Source organism: Enhydra lutris, unplaced genomic scaffold (genome assembly GCF_002288905.1).
Source record: "Enhydra lutris kenyoni isolate GAN:26980312 unplaced genomic scaffold, ASM228890v2 scaffoldscaffold1, whole genome shotgun sequence".
Classification (NCBI taxonomy): Eukaryota; Metazoa; Chordata; class Mammalia; order Carnivora; family Mustelidae; genus Enhydra; species Enhydra lutris.
Window position 1 is genome coordinate 57488391 of NW_019154085.1, and position 15816 is coordinate 57504206.

Sequence of the window (15816 nt, forward strand, 5' to 3'; positions counted from 1 at the left end):
CACTTGAGTGATTTTTTTTTCCTTAATTTGTTCTAAATTACAGTAAAGTGCTCCACAAGAAGCAAGTGCTTGTGTTAATTAACTCTGAGTAAAGAAGGTCACTAGTATACATGGGACTCATTTTGTGGTTTTAGTTATGGATTTTCTTCTGCAATTACAATTCTTCATTAAGCATTATAAGCACATGTAGATTTGCAATTTTTTATCTAGCATTTCAGATTTAGACACATTTGTTGGTTTTTCTCTTTGAAATTTAAAATGTAACAGCAATAATGGAATTGACTTAAATGAAACATATGGTTCAATGTATTTATAAGTATACCTAAAATATTGGCCATTTATGTAGACCTGAATATTACAGCTGAAAAAAAAATTTTTTTTTGGTATTTTTAAAAGTTTTAATTCCAGTGTAGTTAACATACACTATTATATTAGTTTCAGGTATACAATATAATGATTGAGCAATTCTAACCAATTACTCAGGACTCTTCAGTATATGTGTACTCTTAATCCCATTCACCTTTTTCACCCATCCCCCACCTACCTCCCCTCTGGCAACCATTAATTCTCTATAGTTAAGCATCTGGTTTTTGATCTGTTTCTTTTTTCTTCGTTTTGTTTCTTAAATTCCACATGAGTGAAATCATATGGTATTTGTTTTTCTCTGACTGATTTATTTCACTTAATGTAATATTCTCTAGATCCATCCATGTTGTTGCAAATTGCAAGATGTTATTCTTTTTTATGGCTGAGTAATATTCCAGTGTGCATATATACCACATTTTAATGCATTCATCTATTCCTGGACACTTAGGCTGTTTCCCTAGTTTAATTATTGTAAATAATATTGCAATAAACATAGGGGTTATAGCTGATTTTTTTAAATTTTTTAATTTTTTTATAAACATATAATGTATTTTTAGCCCCAGGGGTACAGGCCTGTGAATCGCTAGGTTTACACACTTCACAGCACTCACCATAGCACATACCCTCCCCAATGTCCATAACCCCACCACCCTCTCCCTACCCCCTCCCTCTAGCTGAATTTTTTTTGACCACATGCACTATTGTGCTTCAAGTTTTACAACATAAAAAATGAACGAATCTGAGTTTTCAGTCAATTTATACTGAATTGTAAAATCAGATATAAAATTCTAAATGCTATAAATTCTTGTAAATAATCCAAGGTACCCTAAGTTTTGTCAGGCTTTTGAGAACCATAAACCACTAAGTCAATATTTCTAAAATAGACTTTATTTTTAAATGTTTATTTCTAATATTCAATTATAAAAGCTTTAGTTTTTTTAGTGTAAGCAATGATTTTTATGCCTACAAATTATAAGAAGGCCATAATATATGTTAGTTATTTTGTTTATGTAACACATGATATATAGATTTTTAAATTAAAATTGTTTATAGAATTTAATATTTGAATGCTGTGGTATGATCAGCACTGTATACTTACTTGCCTCCTCCAATCCACTGCTGTAATAACTTGGAATCACTATAAACAAGTTGGCTGTAAATGGATTTAGCCACAACATAAAGGTAGTATCTACCATTTTTGTGACTAACTTTTTTCCGAGGATTCCAAAGTTAGCTACGTGCTAATTTGGGTTCGCCTTTTCTTCACTGTTAGTTCCAAACTGAAAACTTTTTTCCAACCTCAAAAAGATAGCAAAGAAAGCTATTTTATCTAAAATTTTCTATTTAGTAGGCATCATTCTCCATGTTAAACCTCCTTCTCTGACAGAATTAGTGTCCTTTTATTTTTTTCTGATTTTGTTCCTCCTGTTATTATTTGTATCACATTATATTGCACTTATTATTTACATATTCCTCTACCCTCGAGACCCTGTGAGAACAGACACAATTTTATTCAGATTTCTAACACCAGAGACTAGGATTCTCCCTGGGCCATAGTAGGCTCTCAATAAATGTTTATTGATCAGAACTGCTTATCAATATGTTGAAGTACTGCCCAGATATAAAATAGTGCTTTCTAAGACATGTCCATGTATGTTGGTTTGCCCGTTTTAGGTTTTTAATTTTTTAGATCAGGGTCAGCAAACTTTCCGACGAAAGGGCTGGAGGTTAAGTGTCGTCGACTTTATGGGCCATTCAGTCTGGGTCACGACCACCGAGGTCTGCCGTTGCATCCTGGAAGTGGTCAGACATGGTGTGGAAATGAAGGAGAATGGCTGTGTTCTGATAACTTTGTTTACAAAAACAGGCAGCAGCCTGGGTTTAGCCTTGCCAACCTCTGCCCTCAGTCACTGTTTTGAGGGGTGGAGGAAGAGGGAGTGGAAATGCCAGCCATGTATTGTAAATAATCACTACAGTCCAAGTGTCTTATAAATGTTGGCAATGAGTATTATGATGGACATAACATTTTTGAAATATCCATCATTATGACAAAGCCGTGAGGTGTCGTGGATAAGCAGGAGTAAGAGAATGAGACATCCTGACAAGACCTGGATCAGGAAAGAGTGTAGAGAAAAAAGAGCAAAAAGCAAGTAAATGTGGCTGACAGCAAGATGTATGTCAGTGCAAAACCTTTGGTAGGAGGGCTGTTGGGCAGGTTGAAGAAAAGATGAATTCTGCTTGTTTTTCATTTGGGTCAGGAGAGAAGAAACATCAAACAGCAGTGGTCCTCAAATGTTTGTGTTTGCATCGTTCCTTTTATGACGTAGGGGCTTTGGAAGTGGTCAGTTATTTTGTAGAAGTTCCTCAATTTAGATTTGTATGGTATTTCTTTTATTAAATTAATATTATGCCTTATTGAAGAGGATACCAAAGAAGTCATGTGCCCTTCTGAGGGCATCATACTAGGGAGTACATGATGCTGGTATGGCCAATTACTACTCATATTAGCTTTGATCACTTGAATAAAGCGGTTTCTTTACTGTAAAGGTAGTACTTTCCTATTATAATTAGTTACTGTCTTGGGGTGATACTTTAAGGCTATGCAAATTTCCTGTTTCTCCTCAAACGGTCATCCACTAATTTTAGCACCCACTGGTAAATCTTGCCTATATAAATTATTACTGTTGTGTTTGCCTAATGCTGATTTTTGTTTCTCTCATTCCTTCTACACTTATTAATTGTAATTCTTCTGTAGAAAAGAACTGCTGTTTCTCCTCAGTTTATTTATTCATTCATTCAGTTTATTTTTTTATCAATACAGACTTATACATATTTATTCTTATACATATAGTTATACATATTTATATACATATTGTTGGGTTATAATCCAATACCATCAATATTTTTCTGCTCAAATTGTTCAAATGTTGGCCATTGGGAGCTCCATCTCGTTAGTTTCTGTGTTCTTTGGACATGACCTCATCTTTTTGGGATCAATTTTTGACTTTCTGGGACCACAAGATAATCCACTTTTATCCTGCATTTTTCCTGCCCCAGACCTGGAATCAGCCACTTCTCCAGGGAGCCCTAGTTCCTTTGAATGGAGATACCTTAACAACTTGAATTCCATCATAATCTACTTAAAAATAGAAATACACACAAACTCTTGGCAGTCAGAGATTTTGCATTGTTTTTTTTCCTTAGTCTTGTATTTCCATTCCAATCCACCCACAGAATTTTATCCCAATGTAATATACTTATAATCTTGAAAATATTTTATTTATCACCTTGTCTTGTTAACCTATAGTAAAAAATATGAATATAAATTAAAATTATTTTTAAAATTCTCTGTGAACATAGGCTTTAAGTATTATACATTTTCTTCTATATTGAGCTGTCACTTCAATTTTTATTAGTACAGAGTTGATCAGAACAACATAAATATAATATAACAGTTAATAGTTTATATCAGACTAAAATGTTATAATGTATCTCTTAATGAAATGGATGTATCACAGATAAAATTAATTAATATTAATTTAAAATTGCTATAATGAGTCAGGATTTAACATGATTTCTATTATTATTATACTCAACTGTACATGCTAAGAAACTCTGGTAGAGATTGCTGGTGCTCATTGTAGTTGGTTATCTTCTCTTTCCTGAGCACACTGGAAGACCTCTCAGACTTTCTGCAGTTAGGTTGGACATGTGACTAGTCTGGCCAATGATATGTGAGTGGAAGTGCCACGTAAGGACACAGAAACTTAAGAGTTCTCTACTCCTTTTTTGTGCCATAGTATCACTGAAAACCCCATATTCCTGAGGTAGGGACATGCAGCCTAGATCTAGGAGTTATTGTTTGGATGTGAACTCCCCTGAAGAACCAATGGAACCATAGCAGGCTTTGCATGACCAAAAAAATTAATTTTTGAGTTTTGTTTTGAACCATTAACATTAGGGGGTTTATTTGTTTCTACAGCATGCCCTAACCTATCCTGACTAATGTAAAAACTTTCTTCATATAAATAAGTAGATGGGAATGAAAGTGTGTTTGTTTTAGCAATGTAATTTCATTACTTGAATTATTTTCTTATTTGTGTCCAAAGTCACAGTGATTCTACATTAAAAATCACTTTTCATCATCTGACAACTGATAATTTGATTATGTCCTTCTTGAGTTTTGCTTAAAGCAGAGAACTGGAAACAATCAAGTTGCAAAAGGATTTGTTACCCAGTCATTAAAATGATTTACTTTGTCAGTTTCCTAGAAGTAAAATTAATAGACTTTACTAAGACTTTTCAAATGACTATTAATTATGCCTGTTACTCTTTCACTCATAGGCACCTCTTGTTTTATCTGATATACAAAGTAAGGTTGGGAAAAGTGATATATTGTTATAGTTTTGTCAATACCCTTTTACTATTAAAATGTCTTTATCTTAATAACTGTTTTAATCATGACACTGGAGTTGCCAATTTAGTTTATTCAGGTAATGAAAAACATTCATCATAAAACTTAATAGGTAAGGCCAATCATCATTGTCAAATCCCCAAGCAAAATAAGACAGGTAAATGATCAGAAAAAAATCCAATTTGGGTTTTCAATTCAATGAGCATGTTAATACTCACCTTCACTTAGAAATCTTCTAAGACAAATAAAGCACAGAGCTTTGCCTTAAGCTTTTCATTAGGATAAGGTAAGGTGTCAGGTTCTTATCAATATCTGCACTTCCTTTGCTTTCACCAGAAATTTCTCCAGAAATACCTTCTCTGACAATAGTTAGGGGCTGCACAAGATAGTCTTAAACAAAAAGTAGTAGTTATCATTTCTCTTGTTCCACTGTATAATGCTTATTAACTTAGAATATCCTGACATGGAATATCTCATTCATCACTTCATCCTTCATCAAAAAATGTATGAACACAGGGAAAGACATGAGGCTCAACACTGGTTTTAGACTTCTTTTACTAAAAGAAGCTTCATTGACATCATGACTTTGAGCTTTTTTCCATTTGTTTGGTGCCATGGAGAATTTTCCCAAGATCATACCAAGATTTGGAGTGAAAGTCATGGTTTTTTGTTTTTGTTTTTTAAGGTAGAGATAGGCATTTGTATAAGAGAGGTGGAAAAGAAGAACCAGCATGACACTATGATCTCACATGTGTTCCCATGCAAGTTAGTTCTAACAAAGAATATATATGAAGGTTAAAGAGTCTGGAAACTGAGCTACTTAAAAAATATCCATGCCCTTCTGTTCCTTGGAAATCTTTATGTACCTTCAGGTATGTGTCCTTAGTATGGAGACTGTTAACTTAAACAATGCATTTCAATAGTCCCTGAAAGCTACATACTTAATCAAAGATAGGTCCCAAGTTAGCTTCTGTCAGGTAGAAGTAGGAGGTCCATTGGAGGACCCCAAGGCCCTCTAAGTTGGAGGCCCTCCTATATAGGAGATGCCTGGACCCATGAATGCAAAGTCCTACTGCAAACCCACTGTCGAGATATAAACCTTTGCTGTGTTCAGCCACTGAGATTTTGGGATTGTTTGCTACAGCACTTGGCCTTTCCTAATAGAGTAGCTGATGATGCTAGATAGGTCTCACTACTGCAGAGGTGAAGTGGCCTTGTATAACTGAGTGTCCAGGTAGATAATTGAATGGGAGTCATAGCCAGTATATCGGGGATAAGGCAGTGACAGGGAGAGCCGGAAAGGAGCCAAATCAAAGAGAATAGACTACAGGTTGCACCAACTACAGGCTTCATATCTGATGCCAGCAAAGTTCCTAGGAGTGGGGCCAGAGAGCTAACCTCAGTGGACACAGATAACACACATTTATGGTGGCTTATCACCTTCTCTTCCCCAGTACTACAACAACACAAGTTCTCATATATCCAACACCATTTTGAGGAGGAAGAGGAAACTCCAAAAATCTGTTTATCTAGAGAGACCATCTATTCCATCCTTGAGAGGAAGTGGAACTTTCAACTGAAGAAGCATTTAAACTGAAAGAAGACTGTTAGAATTGGAAGAGCCCAAGATATCTTTAATTGAAAAATCCAAGATTTCCCATTACCCAGAGTCATGGATAATAACCGATTTTTTTTTTTTTTTGGAGATGGGCACATGAATTATGTGTGGATGAGTTTGTGACCCTGATGCTTTTTTGCTTTTTATGCTATAGTTATGAAATCTAGTTCAGATTAAAAATAGATGTGCAAAAAGTTTTTTAAAGTGCACATCTATAAATAAAACAGAATATTTCAGTACTTTCTATTTCTGAAATTTCAGTAATGGGAAGGAGTGCATGATCCTGTGCATGGGGACAGATTCCCCAGAGATGTAGCTCAATACTAAATAGCAAAATACAGAGCATTGACAAACAGAGCAGTTTCTTTCTGCAAAACCACTTTATTAAAGACATACTTTGTCAAACTGTTATGTGTGACTCTTCCACTTCAATATACGTTGACTAGGAGGATAATTGATTAGCAGTTTTTACCAAGACCACCGAAAAGAATAGAACTTTAATTTCACTTGACAGATTGTTAAATTGGGTTTTTATGCCACCTGGTTAGTTCAAGCCAATTATTCTCATGAATTATAAATATATAACTGCTACATAATATAATATCTTTTAAAACATGAAGTCTCAAAACTTCAAAAAAAAATTATGGAAGTAGATTGTCCTAGTGTGTGAGCTACACACCAGGGGCAAAGAGCTATATTGGAAGCTTTTTGGAAGCTTTTGGAAGCTGTATTAACTGTTTCAGGCCACGAAGACTCCCTTCTTAAGTTATGCTCATCAAATTCTGTTTCTAATGGTGATGGCTTTTCACTTAGAGATTCACTCATACTTTCTCCCAGAGCTCCACCTTGTGACTAGTGGCCACTAGTTTCAAGGCAGCTGGGTGTAATAATTAAAAATGCACACTCTGGGGAGGCCTTGAGATTCTCCCAGTTCCTCTCTATCACAAGACCTTAGTTAATTTTCATAACCACCTGGTATTTTCCACTTATGAATTTACTGGATTTTTCTCACTTTTCTTTCATCAGGAAATAAGTGACATAAAAACAAGTTCTCATTAATTTGCTCACCCCAATACATACATCCAGTTTCTAGAATGGCACTTGGTTCTTAATAGGAATGCAAATGAGCATTTAGGTAATGAGTAAACTTTAAAATTTTGATTATGAAGTCACTTTTCCATGATGAGAAATTCTTGAAGGAAAGTCAAATCTGTGATATTTAATTTATGGACAGTGTCATGCTATTGATCATTATTTACCAACTGCACTGACTAGTCCAACACAAACAGAGATGGTTCTTAAGAACCATAGTTTACTAAATAGAATACTTTCACATAAATTTGTTTATATAGCAAAGGTAGCTAGATTATAATTGGAGAGTCATTTATTTAGTACTTCTCAATATATTTTCTAGTGCGGTTCTAATGGTACTGTAATTCACATCTTCATTTTTTCCCCTTTAGATTTAAATTATATTTTATATCTTTCAGTTGTTAGGAGAGTTATGGATTACTTTATACCTTTGGTTTTAATAAAGGCCATGAGTCTTAATGATAGTGAAATTTTAATAAATTCTTTTAAGCTTATCTATATTTTAAAATATCAAACACAGTCATCATTTATTAATTGAAGGTTTTAGGCCACATTATTTAGTTGCTTATGCAAGTGTGTTGCTAACAAGATCTTTCCTATTTAAAGACAGGTCTTTTTTCTTCTTTAGTTTGAGAAGTCAGAACTAATAAAAACAAATATCAGGTTAGAGCCCAGAACACGTGAGTTTTAAGTTTAGAAATTAGTTTTCTAAACCCTGATGTTAAAATGACTGAATTAAAAAAACAAACAAGAAACCTCTCAGAAGACTTTAACTTTTCATCTTATATACAAGCATAGAGTTTTATAATTTGTTTCATTTCCTCTCTTTTTTAATGGAATGAGTGTGAGTAAATGTCTGAATAGATCAGATTAGTTTGAAAATTCTTTTAAAATTTCAGTAGAAATATAGTAATACAAAATTTATCATTCACATTGGTTTGAGAGTCTTCAATAGGGTTACTTTTGATAGTTCCTGTTTTCCGACTAGTAACCATTGTATAATTTCCCCATTTTAAGAATAGATCACAGTTTGGGGAAATGAATAAATCAACACCCATCTGATTTGTTTAAGAATAATTAAAATAGTGACACAGTTCAAATTATAGTGGCCTCTGGTCTGTAAAGGAAAATGCTGGGGAGACTCCTCCTGTCTTTACTTATCGTTAGGGCTGTGGCATTCTCTGAATTCATTGTTATGGGTCAGTCTTCTCAAGATCACAAATGAGAATATTTTCTTCCAAATGTACTGTGCTGAAGTTGGTTGTAGGGTAGTAAGGATTCCCAAACTGTGCAAGTCTCCTGAAGACACCTCTATTGTGCTTGTATATGCAGAAGGAGAGTGTGGAAAGTGCCAGAATCACTATCAGTGTGAGTGCTACTGCAAGAGGTACAATACTGTGACTTGGTCCTGAGACAAGATGAAAAAAAGAAAAGTTCAATGACAATGAGTTAAGATAGATACTGTCCCATAGTTACTTTCTATATTATTATTTCTAAGAGAAATCAATATGTTCTGTACTGTTCAAACCTACCTTTTCCTGAATGCTCCTTTACTACATGAATACCTAAAACAAAAACAAAAGAAAAAAACTGAGATGAAAATTTTCTTTTAATTCAGCAATATTATGTTATTTTTTATAGCAGGGCTTAGCAAACTATGGCTCATGGATCAGATCTGGTGCTTGTTTTTATAAATAATGTTTTGTTGGAACTCAGCCACACTCATCCATTTATGTATTGTCTGTGGCTGCTTTCATGCTACAATGGCACGTGACAGAGACTATATGGCCCCCAAAGCCTAAAATATTTACTGTCTGGCCCTTTACAAGAAAATTTTGCTGACCCCTGATTTATTGTAATCATTATTATTGCTCACAAACACATACCCTGCTTTTTTTTTTTTTAAGCTGAAAAATTTCCATCTGATCCGGTCTCAGCACTGTGCTGCAATAAAAATATGAATAAAATATAGTCCCTGCATGCAAGGAACTAAGTTTTGTTAAGATCTGAGATGGAGTTTATCCAGCAATGATAATCTCTTTAGCCCCATACAAGGATTTTAAAATCATCACATTCTCACCTTTGCTATCTCAAGAATCTCAGGAAATGAATAATAGCTCCTCCACTCAAAAAATTGGAGGGTGCCTGTTTGAGGACTTTCTACTGTAGAAAAGTGTCTCTTTCAAGTAGACTCTATCTATAAATTTCAGCTCTGCTATTTTTAATCTAGGTAAAGATCCAGAGAAATATGTAGAGAATAACTCAGAGGAAGACCAGTAAAGGGGTTGTGAGTGGAGGAAGCGCGTAGGTGCAGTACTTCTGCCCATTCACTCTTACGAACTTGAAACACTGTCACCAATAGCAAAACCATAATACTGCACACTTTTTCATAATACAATTGAAAACATATATTATGTGTCTGTGTGAAGATACTTTTTAAAGAAAGACTGTAAAAGAGTTTTTATTCTCAGGCAGTGGGCAGATACAGAAGGCTGTAGAGTCAGAATATTTGGAAAATGATCCTTGATGTAGCCCCAGTGCTTTTCTCATCTGTAAAAAGGGAATATTATATCTCTTCCAGAGACTTAGGAAGTTGCTGTGAGGGATGAAAGAGGTGTTCTCTATATTATAGGAAGATTTACAGCCCTGTACAGACATGAGGTATTTCTGATTTGGTTTTAAAATTAAATGCTATTGATCACTTGGGCACACTAGTTATTAGGCTCAGTCATGTTTTCCACACAGAATTGCTATCTAGGCTACTGGGGCTTGAACGTTCGTGCCAATAGCTACCAGTTTTTTTCTCCTTCATTCCGCCCCAGTGTCTAATAGATCACAGAAACCTGACGATTTTTCCTTCCTCGTGTTCCTAGTTCTATTGCTCAAATTACAACTGCCTCCCTTTACATCTGGATGAGTGTGATTCCACTGCATGTGTCTACAGAGCACATAGGGGTTCTGTGTCTTCTTCCCCATCAAGTTCATCTCTTGAGACCGGTGCCCTCCGTGAATGGATCCTACATTACTGCCCAGTTTGATTCCCATCGCCACCCAGTGTGAGCCCTTGACTCTATCTATGCTCATTCTCAGCTGCTGCATTCAGTAATGCTGGGATTTTGTCAAAGATGCCTTCCCTTCTCTATTCTCTTCATCTCTTGGGATTCTAAAACCTTATCTCTTCTCGGAAACCTTCACCAGCAGCCGGGACCACACCAATTCCTCCTTCTCTGCAATACGAGTATCTAGAAATGTGATTATTATTAAAAACTCATTTCTACTGTTAATGATCATTGTTAACATCCTATCTTAGAAATCTCTGTATTGTTTGCAACTGACTAGAATTTTCTGGCTTACATTTCTAAAATTATTATTTCTTTTTATCACCACAAACTATGTAGCTCAAGACAAAGTTAAAATATGACTTTTGTAATATAGTATGGCTAGCAACAGAGAATCACATCTACTTACCTACAACAAGAATACCTAAGGCCTAGATTATTTTTTCTGGGACGGAAGATGAATCTTAAAATTTCTGAGTATTGGTTGCCAGAATAAGGGATGTTGATTATCACTGCTAGTTCCATTTTTTTTTTTTTTTTAGGTTAAACTGCTTTTTTTGCCCATTAACAGCAAGGGTGACACTGGAAAGTCATAATCTTTACAATGATTTTTTTCCTTCGTATTAGAGAAACAAGGAGCTGAAATGCCCTCTGCCTTGTTTGATGTGGAACAAGATGATAATGTTAGACTCTATCTGAATACTCCCTGAAAACTTGGATTTTCAAAGCTTTAAACGCTACAGAGGTGGACAGCATTAGTCAGGGTAGAATCAAAATGAAGAATTACCCTCTGACTTTACCCACCTGCTTCCATTTTGCATATAAATCCTTTTTTTTCTTGACATGGGGATAACTGCCATACTCCTTCAGCGATCCTCAGGGCAATGCACAGATGGGGTTTGACATGATCCATCTCTGGTTTCCGAATGCCCCAGTTTGACTGATCTGTGGGAGTTCCATCAAACCACTTTATGGTTTCATCTGTGGAAAAATTGTTGACTTACTATGAATTATATGTACAATTATCAAATATACTAAGACTGGAGTGAGCCATAAAAAGCTGATCCTCAGTTAATGATATTGTCTCCTTATCTGATGCATGCAACTCTTAGGTATAGTCATGAACTCAACATCACAAGGCAGGTATTAGTAAAGTTGCCTTATGAACAGCTTTCTATTTATTTTAGATATATTGTTCTAATTTAGTTCATTTAGAATATCATCTTTCTAAATGTAACAGTTTGAATTTTGAAATATTCCCTATCATTATAATCAATTTAAAGAAATCATTTTCAGTCCTAACTCCTATATCATTGCAAAATAGCTCACTTTCTAAAACAATTTTATAGTGAATTTCTTTAAAAAACAAGCCACTGGGGTACTGAAGGATGGGGGCAATGAGTCCATCCATGGGTAAGCAATAATGGGGGTGCATTGTCTGAAAGGATTTAAAACCAACAATAAAAGGAACTAAAAGTTGGTCATCTTTTTATTATCACAGAAATTCTAAACAATGTCTGTGGCTGAAACACTCCTCCTTATCAGAGTGGGCCCACCCTCCCCCTTGGCATACCACTGTAATAAGTTCTCCATACCAATTACGATAATTTTCTTTACAAATACTTTAAATAACCATCAATTACATAGAGAGAAGAATGTCATGCTCTCATTTGATCACAAACCCTGGTTTTTATGAGAATCAAGTAATTATAATGGCACAATTTATCCCTGAAACACTTCTATAACTCTGTTGTGCTTTTATAACATTGAGGAATAATCTGGGTATTTTCAAATAAATAGGGTTTTATTGTCTCTGACCAAGTCTGTGAACACAAGTTTCCATCCAAGAATCTTCATGATGTGAAGGTAAGTATAAGATAAACTTATTGTTTGCTTGTTTTCATTTTTGGTATTGTGGGATTATTTCAAAAGACCCAAGGGTATATAGCAAAGGGTTGGCAATATTGTCTTTGGAAGAAATGGCTTTAGGATTCATGCTATGGTTTCCAAGAAGAGCTTTCTGGTTTCCAGTTGCCATTTTCATCAACCTTGACCACCCACCATGTATTTATTTATGCCCTCTCCTTTTCTCTACCAAAATCACTTACTGTCACCATCAAACTGAGCATTCAACCAAACCATCTGGACAGAAGAACCAAAAACAAAAAGCTCTTCTAGGATAAATGAATTTTCATCCTCATCCTTGATTGTTAAAAGATTAGACCCTACAAAAGAGATAAGCAATAAATAAGCAAGCATTTGTGTTTATGTGTAATACTGTTAAAAATACAGTTTAAAAATACAGTTAAAAAAAGTCTCCTATATCATAATTTGTAAAGTTCAGTCTTTGCAGAGTGAAAATTTCTGTTGTAAATAAGTGATTTTTGATTAAAAATTTAAAAGTTATGCCACATTTATTAAAAGACACAAGGTTGTACATAAGAAGTCAAAGCATAGAATGTTAGTTTTAGGAAACTTTAAAAATTTACAATTCAAATGCATTCAAAAAGAACATTTTCTTGGGAAAGTGTAGTATTCTGAAACATCATCTTAGGTTTTCAAATTCTATCCTGAACATTGAATTTCAAAGATAAACCATCCCCAAACAAGCAAATTCAATAGTGTTTATTTTTTCAATTTTTGTTGTTGTTCCTAAAGTCACTAAATAATCAGACAAATGAAGGAAACCACATTGTTTACTGAAATGTCAAGAAGGAATGCATTGAAAGCATTTTACCATCACAAAAGAATTACCTTCCTTTTTGCAAAATTCATGAGCAGCCTCAAAACTCATACTGTTTAGGACTGTAGAAAAACTGTAGCAATTACTTTTGAATTTTATCCAGGGAATAGATGTTTCTGAGCACAACTCTGGGTGTCCAAATGGTTTTGTTTCTATGAACAAAAATCAGTTATGATTTTAGGGTGGTGATTGGGTTCATTTATTAAGATAAACATTGCATTAAATTCTATGACAGACTAAGATAAATATGTGTAATGAGATTTTCATGATAATACTCAGAAAGAGTGGGTTTAATATAAATGATTATAAAAGCAAGACTGGTTGGTAGCATTTCTGGCAGAAATAATCTTTACCTACATGTAACAGGGTATATTAATGCATAACTTCTTAGCCTTAGTTTGGGTGCAGCATGGGTGAGGGTGGCTGTCTTTTGCATTTATAATTGGTATCCTAAAGGTTGGAAAAACTGGGGGATGTGATTCATAGAAATACTGGAAACTGAATGAAGTTAGTAAGAGGCACTTCCAAATGTACAAAATATGTTCTGTGCAGTGCTGAATATTATAGATTTAGCAAATCATTACCTGCCAATCAACGTATGAGGGAAAACAATGCATTCAGGAAAATAACATAGCATAACAAAACATCATACATAACTAAGGGAAAATTCAGGTGGACTTTGCTTTAGTGGTCAAGCATGAGAGTCAAATCCATGCTGAAATCCTAATTGTGCATGACGGTTGGCATGTAACCTATCCTCTTCACACTTTGGTTTCTTTATCTATAAAGAGAGAGCTAACAACAACATCTTTCTTACATGAGAAATTTATTAAAAAATTTTTTTCTTCTACGTAATCTCTACCCCCAACATGGGACTCAAATTCCTGACCCTGAGATTAAGAGTTGCATGCTCTACTAACTGATCCAACCAATGTGTCCCTACACAAGCAGTTTAAATGAGCTAGTGCCTGACACTTCTTAAGTACTCAATAAATGCAAGATTATTGAAAAGGGAAGGATAACTTTTATGGTGTTTTAGAAGCAGAGTTACCTTTTCCTTCATACATGCTCTTAATGCAGGTTTCCAGCCTGATTTCTCATCTCTCCTTACAGGTACCCTGTCACGCAGGCAAATCACAACACCAGCTTTGCTTTATACATGTCCAATCCTTTCTTCCTTCCATGTCTTTGCCCAAACTTTCCTGTTCAGAATGCCTCTCCATGTCCCATCATTGTCTGACTACCTCCCATCTATTCTTCAAGGCCAGTACCCATAGTGATGTCATTCAAGAAGTCTTTCTACTTATTCTCAAGTGGATATGATGTGTTCTCTCTCCTGTTAACCCCCACAACACTTGCTACCTCTTTTCCATCATCTGGTAGCCCTGCCTGGTATAATAGTTATTGTCTGAACATCACCTAACAGACCAGACAGAGGCTTCTTGAGGGCAGATACTTCTTACTACTCTTACTCATAGCTCCTGCTTAGCACAGTGCCTTGCACACAGTAGGATCCCAGTATGTCTTTTGTTGAGTTGAATAGAATTGAACCTACCACTAGGTACATGACAAATTGCTCCTTGAAGAAATGACTCACAGGCTGTGCTACTCCAGCGCCCACTGGTGTCAGCAAAAACACAGTCACCCAAGATGGATGACTCATCATCTTTCCAAAAAGTGAAGGAAGATTTGGATCCATCAGACCAGGCAAAATTAAGACCATTCTGTGGAGGGAAATTGAGCCATCATTTCCTTGCTAGGACTGCTGGTGGCTTTGCCCACTGCTGTTTGAGCAGCCCTTACTTCAAACATAGATTTATATTTCCACATTTAGACTTCTTTTTCAGGGGGTCTAGGACAGCTTGTGAATATGGCCTGACAAAAAGAGATAGAATTATCTGTCACAACAGTATCGCTTTTGGCTTTGGGAATCCTTGGTTCCCTACCACCATAACTTCCCAGTAAGCAATCAGAGTGAAGTTGACCAATATCTTGTTGTTGACACCAAAACAAATTTCAGATTGATCAAAGATTCATACATGAAATTGAAGATATAAGTGCCTAAGAGAACTTGGCTAAATATTTTATCCTTTTGGTGTGGGGAAAATCTTTTCAAGTCTGATACAAAATCCAGAGGCCATAATGCAAAAGTGACTACATGAAGTTAAAACCTTCTGTAATGCAAAAATACAATAAACAACTGTAAAATATCATTCTCTCACCTATCCCCATGGCAAGGATTAAAATTTTGACAATACCCAGTATGGATAAGGATATGAAAAAATGACATCATAGTTGTTGGCATGTAAGTCAATACAAACTTTTGGTGGGCAGTATGGCACTATCTCTTAAAATTTAAAGTGTGCTTAGCAATTTCACTTCTAGAAGTTTATCCAACTTGCACAAAGATGTTTGTATTATTGTAGTTGTGAAAAACTGCAAAAAACCCCCAAATTTCTATTCAGGGGAGAATGATACGGTAAATCCTTATGTAGTGCTGTCCCAAAGAATGTGTTAGATTTTT

The 15816-nt window shown here is 35.2% G+C and overlaps 1 protein-coding gene across 1 annotated transcript in view; it reads right to left on the reverse strand.

Moving 5' to 3' along the window:
- Nucleotides 1-8608: 8608 nt before the first annotated feature.
- The window catches only part of LOC111142165 (phospholipase A2 receptor 1), a 106582-nt gene continuing 99374 nt past the window's right edge, over nucleotides 8609-15816 (reverse strand). Inside the window, exons 25-30 of the mRNA XM_022495168.1 lie at nucleotides 14848-15016; nucleotides 13304-13444; nucleotides 12658-12774; nucleotides 11354-11530; nucleotides 9023-9055; nucleotides 8609-8898 (exon numbers count right to left, since the gene is read on the reverse strand). Of these exons, the coding sequence (XP_022350876.1) occupies nucleotides 8684-8898; nucleotides 9023-9055; nucleotides 11354-11530; nucleotides 12658-12774; nucleotides 13304-13444; nucleotides 14848-15016 (852 nt within the window). The 3' untranslated portion in view covers nucleotides 8609-8683. The remainder of the gene's footprint in view (nucleotides 8899-9022; nucleotides 9056-11353; nucleotides 11531-12657; nucleotides 12775-13303; nucleotides 13445-14847; nucleotides 15017-15816) is intronic.